This window comes from Panthera tigris, chromosome B1, assembly GCF_018350195.1.
Source record: "Panthera tigris isolate Pti1 chromosome B1, P.tigris_Pti1_mat1.1, whole genome shotgun sequence".
NCBI lineage: Eukaryota > Metazoa > Chordata > Mammalia > Carnivora > Felidae > Panthera > Panthera tigris.
The window spans coordinates 76,264,255-76,277,897 of NC_056663.1; the positions used below are offsets into that span (position 1 = coordinate 76,264,255).

At 34.5% G+C, this 13,643-nt stretch overlaps 1 protein-coding gene across 3 annotated transcripts in view; it reads left to right on the forward strand.

Moving 5' to 3' along the window:
- Positions 1-13,643, forward strand: part of LRBA (LPS responsive beige-like anchor protein) — a 781,201-nt gene that overhangs the window by 222,905 nt on the left and 544,653 nt on the right. For all 3 annotated transcript variants that reach the window (XM_042983782.1, XM_042983784.1, XM_042983783.1), the window contains 2 exons: positions 11,900-11,978; positions 12,797-12,930. In XM_042983782.1, the coding sequence (XP_042839716.1) occupies positions 11,900-11,978; positions 12,797-12,930 (213 nt within the window). The remainder of the gene's footprint in view (positions 1-11,899; positions 11,979-12,796; positions 12,931-13,643) is intronic.

Here is a 13,643-nt window from a genome sequence, read left to right on the forward strand (position 1 = left end):
TTTTGAATACATTGCTCTTTTACTTCAGTTTATGGGACAAAGTAAGTAAGATCCTGTGATTTGTCTTAAATATATTTTTCAAAATTTAAATCATGCAGTCTTTAGAAGAGTTAAGAGACAGCTGAGATAAATGGGCAGTATTGGATATAAAACAGTATGATAAATTTATTTCTGAAACACTGTAATTTTTCCAGTAAATCCATTATAATAGAAACACCCTGAAGAGCCATATCCAGAATTACAAAATAATTTGCTATTTTGAAGACTATTATAATTTTGGCAACCCCCCCAAAACCCTATATCCAGCTCATAATGTACTCTTTTCCCCCATTATTTAAATCTTGTATAATTTTCAGTGGTGATGTTTCTCATATAGTTCCCAGGTTTTCCCATTTTGTGCTATAATTGTTAGTTCTTTCCTTTTTCTTCTTAAAACCCTTGGATTAAAAAAAAATTCCTCTCCAAGTCATTCCAAATCTTTGTGTTGATGGTCTTTGTTTTTATCATCTGTTTTTCATATCTGACTATTCCTTTCCTCTTTCACTGTGCTCTTCTTGTCATTGTTATTTGGTGTCTCCAGTTTAGATTGGTATTTCTATTCCATTCTCTTAATTGCTGACATGAACATTACTACCTTGATAAGGGAAATCTAACTCAGTGTAGTGTTTTCAGTCACTGTACTTCTTACTCTCTTACGGTCTCACTTTACATACTTTTGTTTACTGCCACCAGCCCATGTACCCTGTTCTTTTTTCACTTGGAATCCAGACCACACAAATATTTATCTCTTTGCTGTCAGTATTTTTAACTGAGAGATTTTTGTGTTCTTTTTAGTAGATCTCTTGATTTAAGTTATTTGCCATTAAAAAAAATAGGCAATATGTATTTATTTTCCTCCTCCTGGTTCAAGCATTATTTGGAAAAAATGATTTGTGGATGAATTGATAGTTGTAATTGCATGCTGAGCTGGGCAATTTATTCTTGTAGATCTGGGTAAGTTATGTATTAGTCTTAGCTTGATCTTGTATTTCTTTGTATGAAGATACAATAAATATATGTCCCTGTGGACCTTAAACCTTTGTGCCTTGGGATGACTTCAGTTCTAAGTTTTATAATGAGTCAGCAACAAAAAATGAACTGCTCAAATTCATTAATAGATTATTGGTTAGTAAAAAATACACTTGAAAGTACATAGTACAATAGCAAAAAAAAAAGGGGGGGGGACTTTCCTTGGAAGAAACCATGTAAATATAAAACATAAAACAGGACTTTTATAGCAGAAACATTTAAACTATTTTGAAATTTTGGTATCAGAATGGGATTTCTTAAATTTACATGTGGCACAATTAAAGAGAAACTAGGATTAGATACACTTGGATCCCAGAAAAAGAATTAGAGCTTGCCAGCTTAATGTGAAGTCAAAGATTCTTCTGCCATATTATCATCATCAACTAAAAAACAAAACAAAACAAAAAAGCAGAAACAGACCCATAAATACAGAGAACAAACTGGCGATTGTTAGAGGAGAAGGGTGGGGGGAATGGGTGAAATGGGTGAAGGGGAGTGGGAGATACAGGCTTCCGGTTACAGAATGAATAAATCATACAGCATAGGAAATACATAGTCATTGATATTATAATAGCATTGTGTGGTGACAGGTGGTAATTACACTTGTGGTAAGCATAGTGTAATGTATAGAATTGTGGAATCACTGTGTTGTATACCTGAAACTAATGTAGCATTGTGTCACCTATACTTAAAAAATCACCCAAATCTATAATTTTGCAAAAAAATTTTTTAGATGTGTACATTTACATTTTAAATAGTGTACATTATTAAAACTATGAAATTTTATCACACAAATGTCAGATTCTAGCTTGAATAATATTCCTTAGCTTCTGTAGTATTTTATTAGCAAAAAAGTATAGTCTATTAACAGCAATGGAAAATCACTTTTAATAACTGGTAAAAGATATTCATCAGAGAACAAGGTATACCCTTTGTGTATGCATATTTTCTTTCTTTTTTTTGTGTATGCATATTTTCAAAGAAAGCTAAAAGAGAAAACAGTTTCAGTAAATCTATCAAAATAGGGAAAATTTAAATTTACTTATCAGTACAGGTTTAATTGCCCACAGTACAGTATGTGGTAACATGCCATTACTCTTTTTTCAGATATGCTAAGGTATTTATCCTGCCATGATGCAAAGCATAAATAAACAAAACAAAAGTGAAGCTAACCCAGGAAAGGAACTAAATAGACTGGTTTTCAGTAATTTATATGCTGCATGTTTGCTAGTTTGCAAAGTATGATAATTATATACCTCATTAGAATATTAGGCTCTGTTCTGTTTATTATGGCTGTTATCAGCCATGCACATTTTTAATTGGCATGTTTTTTTTTTTTAACGTAGAAGAAAAGTATTTGATTCTTTGCTTTATATGAAATTTGACCCAAGAGGCTTATATTTACTAATCAATACAAATTTCTATTATTTAATAAAGAAGTTTCCACTGGGCATATAGACTGTCCCTCCTGCAACTGGCCCAGAATGGATGAGGAGAGAGAGAGGAGGAGAAAGGAAGAGGGAGGGAAATTAAAAAAATACAGTGTTTAGGGTTTAAATATTGGCATTTGTTTTAATGATATGTTATTGTAAAGGACATTATTTATTTAGACCCTTAGGGACCTTGAATAAACAGTTGGCTATTCCCTGGATGGATCCTAGACAGATGATGTATTTGCATTTTCCTTTTTGTTCTTTTGAATGTCTGGAAAATTGTCAGTTTGAAGGAGCCAGTTTATCAGTGCAAGGATAAGGAAAAGATAAGTCTGTATCATTCCACATGTTCAAAGTAGCTTCTTCATTTACATATGCCTGATTGTCTATTGAAAATATTTAATGTTAATTTAAAATAATAAATTAGTCATACATTTATGATTTTATCTGCAGATTTATGATTTAAAGCATGCAGAATGTATTTGGAAATTACATTTTTTCCCCCTCTGGCAGAAATGAAGGACAATCCTTATGAAATTACTGATTTATTTATTTTTTCATGTGGTGTTTTCCTCATATAATTATTGATAGTTGATTTTTCTAAAGTTTTTATTTAAATTTCAGTTAGTTAATAACATTGTATAATATTGGCTTCAGGTGTACAATTTAGTGATTCCAGAAAACACCTAGTTACTCCTTAATCCCCATCCTATATTTAACCCATCCCCTCACCCTTTTATCTTTGTTGGTAAGTGTTCTCTGATTATTGAAAAAGACCATTTTGTACAATCTCCTTCTGCTCTAGTGTCTTTTAGGTTTGAAAATTGACATCATTTCTAGGGTACTGTCAGGAAAGCATTTTTGTTATTGTTTTATTTAGAACCACCATTGCTTTTTGTCTTCTTAAAGCTTTTGATATGCATTTCAGCTCATTAAAATTAGAGTCAATTAGCACAGTAAAAGCTATTTTTGTTTTATAACTACTACCTAGAGCTTCATGCAAACCTTTTCTTGAGGTTTATTATTTGTTTTTCCTTTTAAATAAATGGGACTTGATGTGTTCCTTTTTTTCAGCTTCAGAAAAGTTCAAGAAAAACTACTAATAGTTCTTTCACAGAAAATATCTGACATATTCTAAATAAACATGGTCTTTAAAAACTACCATCAATTAAAAAAATAAAACTCTGAAATAATCGCCAGTTATGAAAGTCAGTGGCCAGTTATGATTCAGTGATCGTATACTGCTGTCAAGAATTTAGAGAATTGGAGGTGTCATTATCTCTGAAGTACTTCATTGAGTGTTGTATAGAAATAGAAGGATTGGACCTGAGTCTCAGAAATGCCAGATACTGAACAGTGAAAGAGTCTTTTCAACTTCCCCTTTTTTGCCTTCTAGTTTGAAGTTTTGTAAAAAAAAAAAAGAAACTAGAAAATGGAGAACTTTTGATTGTGAAGTGGGAATTGCCAAATGTACTAAAAAAAAAAAGTTATTATGGTGAAATCTGTATTTTAATTTCATTTTAAAATTAATTGTATGCATTAGGATAGATTCCACTCAGTTTGTTAACAATTTTTATGTACATTTAGCTCTCAATTGAGCAGGGTGGTGAGGAGGAGAGAAGACACCAGTAAGTAAAAATCCCAGTGAAAAGAAAAGTCAACTCTGATTTTCAAGGGAATGGGGAGGGAATGTGTTATGGAAAGGAGAGATTCACAACTTCATCTTTAGGAATACTCTTACTCTAAGAGGGAGGCTAAGTAGTTATCCAAAGGTTAATTGTCTAAGATTGCCAGTGTTCTCCCCCAGAAGAATCAAGCCTGTGGGGAAGAGGGGGGGGGATCTAACAGTCCAGATTTCTTTTTTTTTTTTAAATGTTTGTTTGTTTATGTATTTATTTTTGAGAGAAAGAGAGAAAGCCCAGTGGGAGAGGTGGGGAGAGAGAATGAGAGGGAGAATCCCAGGCTCAGCATGGAGCCTAACACGGGGCTTGATCTCAGGAACCATGCAATCATGACCTCAGTCATAATCAAGAGTTGGATGCTTAACCCACTGAGCCACCCAGTTGCCCCAGACAGTCCAGATTTTTGAATCTCTGGCTGAGTGTTGGTAATCAGAACTCTGATTATTGAACTAGATCTGCCTGAAGACCAAGCATATATTAAAGAAGGTCAAGCTGTCCCAGATGCTTGCCGGTTATAGGCTGGCTGTTTATTTATACTCATAGTTAGGTATTTGCTTTACTTAGAATGTATGTTGAATCAAAATGCCCAGATATAAATGAAGTGAGCCTGAGGAAATTGTGGGAGTGTTGTGTGGCAATACAGGTTTTTTTTTTTAAGTTTATTTATGTATTTTGAGAGAGAGAGAAAGAGTGAGGAAGTGGGAGAGGGGCAGAGAGAGAGGGAGAGAGAGAATCTCAAGCAGGTTCCGCACTGCCTATGCAGAGCCTGACACAGGGCTTGAACCCACAAACCGTGAGATTATGACCCGAGCCGAAGCCAAGAGTTGGATGCTTAACTGACTAAGCTACCTAGGTTGGGTTTTTAATGAAAGCATTTTCATTAAAATACAGTGGCCTTATTTACTAAATGTCCATGACTGTGTTTTGTTTTATACTGATGTGATAAATGAAATTGTTGGAAATCTACTTTTTATAACAGTTAAATCCAGGATTGATTCTTTGCTTTATAGCTTCTAGACTTTTAGAGTGAAATTTTTAAAAGGCACTTTATAAGCTTCATCTCATTTAAGTTACCTATATTTAATGTCACATGAATAATCACTGAATAATTTGGGTGTGTTTTCAGTTTGAAGTACAGACTAAAGGAAACATGATAACTTTAAATACTTTAAAGATACTCATAGAGTAGCAGGTAGGAAAGTACCATTGTGTATTTATTATGTCCAGGTGCAAAATAATTCTGTGAAATATAGGTATCACTGCTCATTTTATAGATCAGGAAAATAAAGCAGACAGCTTAAGTAACTTTGCCCAACATCCCACTGCTGGTAAGTGGCAGAGCCATTACTGCTTCCTCTAAACATTTCAATCATATAATAACCCCTGAAGGGTAGTTATTATCAGGGAAACTGGCCTAATACTGATAGAGCTAGAGTTCACTTTGAGAATGGTTAGGTTGTAGGTGGCTGGCGAGGAAGTGTTTTCTGCTAGTGTAGAACATGGTATCTAAAGAAATTGGTTTGGGAGTTATAAGAGAGATTGATGGCTGAGAACTTGAGAGGTTAGTGGGATTTCCTTTAGATGAGGAAGAGAAAGGCTATGGTCTTGAATGACCTAGCATTTCTTTTTGAAAGCAGGAAGGGAAATGGATTTCAGGCTGAGGAGAGTGGAAGAACTTTTATATTTATTACCAGAATTTAATAGGTAAGTAATGTGTAAATAGAAGGCCTGACTCAAAATGAATAGCAGGAATCATGAATAGATAGTAGAGTCACTCAGAAGAGCACTTGGCTTTTCTTCTGTAGTGCCTTGCAGAAATGTGGGAAAGTAACATTGGCCAATCTGCTTTATCTTAGGTGCTTTACATTTTTTAATTTAAACATCCTAACAATCATGTTAAAAATTCGGTGGTATTTCTGTTTTCTGTATCATACTGGTAAAATGGTTTAAAGGGAACAGTCTAGAATTCTGCATGACAACAGCCACTGCAAACTTAAGAAGTATTTGTAATGAATGATACAATCTCAACTAATTATATATAATAATTACAAATTATGAAGAAGAAAGATTCTAACAAAACTGCTCAAAAGATCAGAGTAGTAGTTGTTCCCGGTTTGGTTTCCAGTAAATTAGGAAAATACATAGAATTTTACTAGTAGTCAAAGAAGTGTAAATGGCTTATTCTTTATTTAGAGCAATTTGCAATATGTATCAGTATTTAAAGTGTATGTTTGGGGCTCCAGGGTGGCCCAGTTCATTGTGCATTCAACTCTTAATTTTGGCTCAGGTCACAATCTCAGGTCATGGGATTGAGCCCTGCATCGGGCTCTGTGCTGAGCGTGGAGCCTGTTTGTGATTCATTCTCTCTCTCTCTCTCTCTCTCTCTCTCTCTCTCTCTCTCTCTCTCTCTCTCTCTCTCTCTCCCCTTCCCTCCCTCTGCCCTTCTCCCTGGCATCCTTGCATTCTCAAGTAAATAAATATGTAAATAAATAAAGTGTATGTTTATTGACTTCTAGGAAGTTACCTCCAAAAAATCAAGGAGTGCACATAGATTTATGTAAACAAATACGAAACACTATTTATTATGGTTAAGAGCTGGGAATGATTCAAATGAATGTCCTTGAATTTTGATTGGTCTGATATATACTCATTATTAGAAGCAGATTATGATATGTTTCTTTGGTAGGAATATTATGGAACAGGTGGAGAAGAAAAGAATCTAATCACATGGCAGACAATTTTGTCTGTCTTTAATTCCACTATAGTTAATAGTTTCAGGTGTACATTATAGTGACTCAACAGTTACATACATCACTTGGTGCTCATCATATGGTTTACAATTTTGATTTGTCACAGTACCAATGATGACCCCTTGCATTATTTGATTAACATGTAACTGCCAACTTTCTATATTGTTAAGTTAGTCTTTCCCTTTTGTAATTAATAAGTGTTTTGTGGGAAGGTGATTTGAAATTATTTAAATATCCTGTTCCTCAGATTGTTAATTTATCATAACAGTATGGCCTTTTGGCTTCCTATTTTACTGGATGCGTTGAATCAGTTATTATTTATTTTTATGCTCAAATTGTCTCCAACTTGATCTATGGTAGTCCCTTGAGGTTGGCTTCTGTGTGTTTGTGAATGACAGCCTATTTTTCCGTGGGCATATCTTTGCTTTCTAAAAAAACAAAGCTAGGTGTTTCAAGATCTTTGTGTACTTTTCTTCCAGAGATCTTGAATCAGCCATTTCTCTCTCTTAGTGAAGAATAGTATTTAGGAGCAAGATCTGGACATGGGATGTTCAAATATTGCTGCTCTCAGGTCCTCTCAGTTGAAAGAACTAGGGACTATATATATATGAGCATGTATTTGAATGAAGGAATATATTTAATATATACTTTTATATATGTCTGTAGTGAAACCGTGGATTCACACAAATGCCCTTAATTTCAAACTATTACCTCAAAGTTTTTTTTAGTTTTCTTTTCTACCTAAATGCCCTTCTTACATTGTTTGGGCTCCTATACCTTGCCCCGGGTCAGTGTAGCACCCATTCAGGTACAAATACTTTCCTTGATCTCTTCAAGCTAACTGCTTCAGGTCTGACTAGTTCAAGAAGGTTTGGAAAAGAGGGTCCTTTTGCTCTTTAAAGCACAGCATTTTTACATTGTAGTCATGTAGTTGAAAATAAGTGATTCCACTTGTAACGCAAGATTATAGATTCTCAGATAGAAGCTCTAAACTTTTTTTTTTTTTAATTTTTTTTTTCAACGTTTTTTATTTATTTTTGGGACAGAGAGAGACAGAGCATGAACGGGGGAGGGGCAGAGAGAGAGGGAGACACAGAATCGGAAACAGGCTCCAGGCTCCGAGCCATCAGCCCAGAGCCTGACGCGGGGCTCGAACTCACAGACCGCGAGATCGTGACCTGGCTGAAGTCGGACGCTTAACCGACTGCGCCACCCAGGCGCCCCTAAACTTTTAAGTCCAATTACATTTACTGCCAAATTTGGTGTCCTTTAGTAGTGAGGGAAGTCATGGAGATGGTCTCCTGTGGCTTACACCTTTGGAACCAAGTAACAGCAGGGCCCTTAGTCTTTAGAGAGTCACCTTCACCACAAGTAAATCATTATATTTACACAGTATGTTGAGACGGTACAATTGTTTTTCCTCTGGGCCTCTAGTTTTTGTGATCTTGAGGTTGGAGACTGGCAAAATGAAGATTTCAGTTAAACAGTTCTTCCTTACTTAGTCTTTTACCATATCTCAGATTCGAATCTGTTGCTTTCTTGATTGTATCCAGTTTTCTCTTACAATTAGGTCTCAACTTTGGCTGCTGTTGTTTAAGGTGCCTTTGATTGTAAAATGTGTTGATTTGAGAAGTGCTATCATGTGGAAAAATGTGCATTTTATTTTGATAAATAGGTTGTTACTGAAAAGAATTCTTACAGATTTATTTCTGGCTCTTCTAAAAAAAATCCGATGATTTTTATCTTTTTCTGCCTGACTTCATTTAAAATTTCTATCAATGTGCTCTAACCAGAGACCACCAGGAATAAACCCTTGGTTGAATACGTTAATTAAGCGAGGGAGAATGCACACACATGATGAAGAAGTTTGGGACATCTCACTAATAGATGATGATAATAGAAAACTAATAGATAATAGATAAACTAATAGAAAAGGTTTATTGTAGGGTTTTAGATTGTATTAGGTGATTTTAGGGAGAGGTTAAGAAGTGGGCTTCCTTCTGATTTGAATATTGTGAGGAAGCATTGGTAATTAATTCTGTGATAAGGTATCCTAATAAATATCATCTAGAAGCGTGGAAGCCCAAAGCTATAATTTATAAAGCAGTCAGTCATTCATATTAGGATTTGGGATGTTTGGCCATCTTTGTTATTTGGACAGAGTTCATTTTTGTCTGTTGTGAAAAAATTACATGGTAGTATTGTTTTGTGTTGATTCATCATGATCATGGCATGGCTTTATCTGATGTTGATGCTTTATGAAATTGTTTATATTCAATATTAAAATGCCAAGACCTAACTGTGGTTTCTAACCAGGTCCTAACAACAGTAGGGACTAATTGATATTAACAGGCTAGCTCCCAATATCAGAGGCTGCTTTTGGATCTTCTCAACTGTTTCTTCTTTCTTTCTGTTTGCTATATGAGCATCTTCTTCTCTCTTTTATCTATCTTTCTGTCTATGCCAATTTGTTTCCTTATGTTCTTCCAGCATACCTATATCTAAGGTTTTGAGAACAGATCAAAAGCATCAGATCTGTGATAATGCATAGGTTCCAAGATCTTTTTTTTTTTTTTATTTTCTAACAGAGAATTTTATTTTATTTTTTTATTTTTTTTAATATATGAAATTTATTGTCAAATTGGTTTCCAGATTCCAAGATCTTTTAAGCCCCTCTTCTGTATCATCTTTGCATATTCTTTTTTTTTAAAGTTTATTTATTTATTTTGAGGGGGGGAGCAGAGAGAGGGGGAGGGGCAGAGAGAGAGAGAGAGAGAGAGAGAGAGAGAGAGAGAGAGAGAGAATCCCAAGTAGGCCCCATGTTCAGTGCAGAGCCTGACACAGGGCTCAAACTCCTGATCTGTGAGATCATGACCTGAGCTGAAATCAAGAGTCAGAAGTTCAACCAAGTCACCCAGGTGCCCCTCTGCTTTGCGTATTCTTTTTTTCATTTGCTTCCATATATTTCCTGTCTTCTTTTGGACTGTTCCTCTACAGAATTGTGATAGGATTTCAGTCTGTATTTACACAGGTACTAACTTGACATCCATTTAAGACACTGCTTTCGGAAATGGAAAGTTTACTTACTGAATTACAAATGCAAGTAAGATGTGCATGTCCCTCGTACCTATGGACTCCAGGTTGTTAGGATTATCTTTCCAGTTGGATTTCAGTGACTCTTATGGTCCCTATGTTATAGAGAAATTATTTGACACTGTATGTGTGTATTCTTTTTTTCCTAATATTGACCTTAGAAAAAGCAAATGGCTTTTGTTTCGTTAGGTCCTACTCCTAGCTTAAATTGAACGTTCTATCCCATATATCCTGATTCTTAAACAGGAACTTTATTTTCCCCCTACTTTCTTGAACTTTTAGAACTCTTTAAGCCTCAGTAAATTATCCTCCAGATTAGTCTTCTAGATTCACTTTTTCAAGACTTGTCATAATGTGAGGCACCTGGGTAGCTCAGTTGGTTAAGTTTCTGACTTTGGCTCAGGTCATGATCTCGCGGTTTGTGAGTTCAAGCCCTGCATCGGGTTCTGTGCTGACAGCTCAGAGCCTGGAGCCTCTTTCAGATTCTGTGTCTCCCTCTCTCTCTGCCCCTTCCCCGCTCGCACTCTCTCTGTCTCTCTCTGTCTCAAAAATAAATAAACATTAAAAAATAAAAAAAAAAGACTTGTCATAATGTATTTTTTTTGTGTTCCTATCCATTCTTTAAGTCTTCCAGAGTTACTTTGATGGTGATTATTTTTGTCTTGCCAAGTAAATGTGATAAGCACATGTATTTGTTGAAAACAAAGATGATTATTCTTGTATAGGATAACATAGTTTGAACATTTTATACTGTAAGATGATGAATTGGCCATTCAGAAAAATATACAAGAGTATTTAAGGGTATCTGAGAATATTCGTCGGAGAGTAAAATAAGATCACATGGTAGAAATTAATTTTACACGGTAGTTTAAATAAAAAGAGGGACATAAAAAAGAAATAGAGAAGCATATACCAGGTGGGAAGATAGACCTGTAAAATATGGGAAATGGAAATGATTAAAGGAATAATTTCTGCAATTAACATAAATTGAGGACCTTCTATTATTGTCAGGTTCTCTAGGCTTCTAGAGATATGGATAAAGAAAAGGAAGTCTCTGCTTTTAAGAAGATTAGTATGGTAGGAAGAAGGATATTTAAAAAATCATTTGACATGCTGTGTTACAAATACACTAACAGATTATGTTTTTATTACAGTGTGGACACAAATGAAAGAGTATAGATTCTGTTTGAATCATTTAAGAAGTGTTTCTCAGATATTCACTGGATTATGTTTGTTGGACTAGATTTAGGAGCAGTCAGGGTATAGCATAAGTTATTTGGTGTTCAAGGTCAGTTTTCATGGTAATGGAGATATACATATTTAAGGGTAAATTTTGAGTTTCTACTTGTAAATCTCTATTGCCACTTGTTGAATAGAAGAAATCATAACTGCAGGGGGCCGCCTGGGTGTCACAGTCCATCAAACATCTGACCCTTGATCTCTCCTCAGATCTATCTCATGGCTTGTGAGTTCTATCCCTGTATTGGAATTCTGTCTCTCCTTCTCTCTACCCTTCCCCTGCTTATGCTCTCTCTGTCTCTCTCTCAAAATAAATAAATACACTTAAACTACAAAAAAAAAAAAAAGCAAGAAATCATAACTCTGGTTGAATGAGTCAGAATTTAGTTTTCTATTATCTCTGCAGCTGGTGGATCATAGGGTTACTTTGTGTAATGATCAAACTTGTAACTAAGATTTATAAATGATTCAAGGAAGATCTTATTAATTGGTAGATTTTAATGTTATCTAAATTATAATGGACATTTAAAAATGCATTCTGTTTTTTGTTGATTTGTTATAAAGATAGGTTTTTTGTTTAAACCTTTGTATCTAAAAACAGAAAATTCCTGTAAATGGTTATTTTCTTTTACAGGTGGTAGATCATCTAATGCAAAATTGCCCTCGGTTCCAACAGTTGGTTCAGTTCCAGAAGACCAAGTTTCAAATATGAGGTATTTAAGCTAATTGGATGTTTGTGATTTGTTCTTTTGATGACTCTTTAAACTCTCTAGCTACAGCTCTTTGTTTAAAAAAAAACTTTATTTTTTCTACTTCTTTTTTTAAATATAAGTGACATTTAGAACATTTTAGAAGTTCCTTTTTAAAGATTATGGGATATAAAAAGTTTATGAGAAGTGGCTATTAAAGTAAGTGCTGCATGAATAACAAATTCTTAATTACACAGGGCCTGCTTGGGATTCTGTCTCTCCCTCTGTCTCTGCCCCTCTCCTGCTTGCACTCTCTCTCTCTTTCAAAATAAATAAACTTAAAAAAAAAAAAAAGAAAAAGCTGCTATAGACGTAGATGTCAATGGAAAAGAATATAAAGTGATTAGGTTTATAAATGTATATTGAGTCTGTATTGTATGCTGCAGCTGAGAACTTAGAAATGAAGACATAGTTCTTGAGCTCAAAGTGCTGATGGTTTATTGGTGAACAGACAAATTTGGTAAGGACTTAAAGTTTTTTTTTAGGTTAAAATGGTGCTAAAATTAAAATCAAGTGCTCTCAACTGACCCATTAAGATTTCCTATAAAAGCTTATCCTTGGAGTGGTTTTTTACCAGATTGTTGGTCAGGGCTGGGGATGATGATGTAGAACTGACTAACAAAGGGCAATCCAGGCAGAAGGAATGATATGTATAGCAATAATGAGTCCTTACATAATTTTTAATTTCTCGTGAATTTTACATTTCTGTGGAAGCTCATTTTAAAAACTGAAAGTTGTAAATTCTAATGAAAAGTTCAGGTAACTTAACATCTTTTCATTAGTATTACAGAGAGACTTGAACATGCTTTGGAAAAGGCAGCTCCTCTTCTGCGAGAGATTTTTGTGGATTTTGCACCTTTTCTTTCTCGGACACTTTTGGGTAGTCATGGGCAAGAATTGCTAATAGAAGGAACAAGTAAGTGATTTTTCTGTATGTCACTTTACAAATATATATTTAAATTTATATTTAAAATTTCAAGCTTAACTTAAATGGAAAATATGAGATGCATGGAGTTTCATTGCTCAAGTATTTTCATCCTTTGACAAGGATTCTTACAGAGGCTGTATCTTGTGAAGAATATGTCTCATCTAATATTCTTATATGTTCAAGATTTTTTAATCGGTGAATTGGATGAAACAGAAAAGTATGTACTGAACCAAAGAACTAAGACTTAGATTTTTCTTAATGCATTGATAGAAAGATTAGTGTTATAGTAGTTAGTATTTATATAAGCTTTTACTTGAACTTAAGGTCCAGATAAACAATAGTGTATTGCCACGTATGAGGTAAATGAGGAATGTGTTATTTATCTTTATTAGTAGAATTCTGTTTTATAAAGAAGTGGAAATAGCAGTAGTCTTGTACTCTATCCTGCTTATATCATACATAGATTACTGGATCATTTCTACTTCAAAGTAGCATACTTTGAGATTGTGTTAAACTAGATAGCATGTAGAGTTGGTTGCTGAGTGAATTGGAAACCATGCTGTTTATGGACTGGATGAAAAGTTTTGGGACTTTTTTTTTTCCTGATAAGGGGCACTTGTTATGTAGTCAGTGTTTTCTAATAGAATGGGTAACTCAACCAAATGGTATCAGTTCAGTAGAGAATGGCTTTTCAAACAATT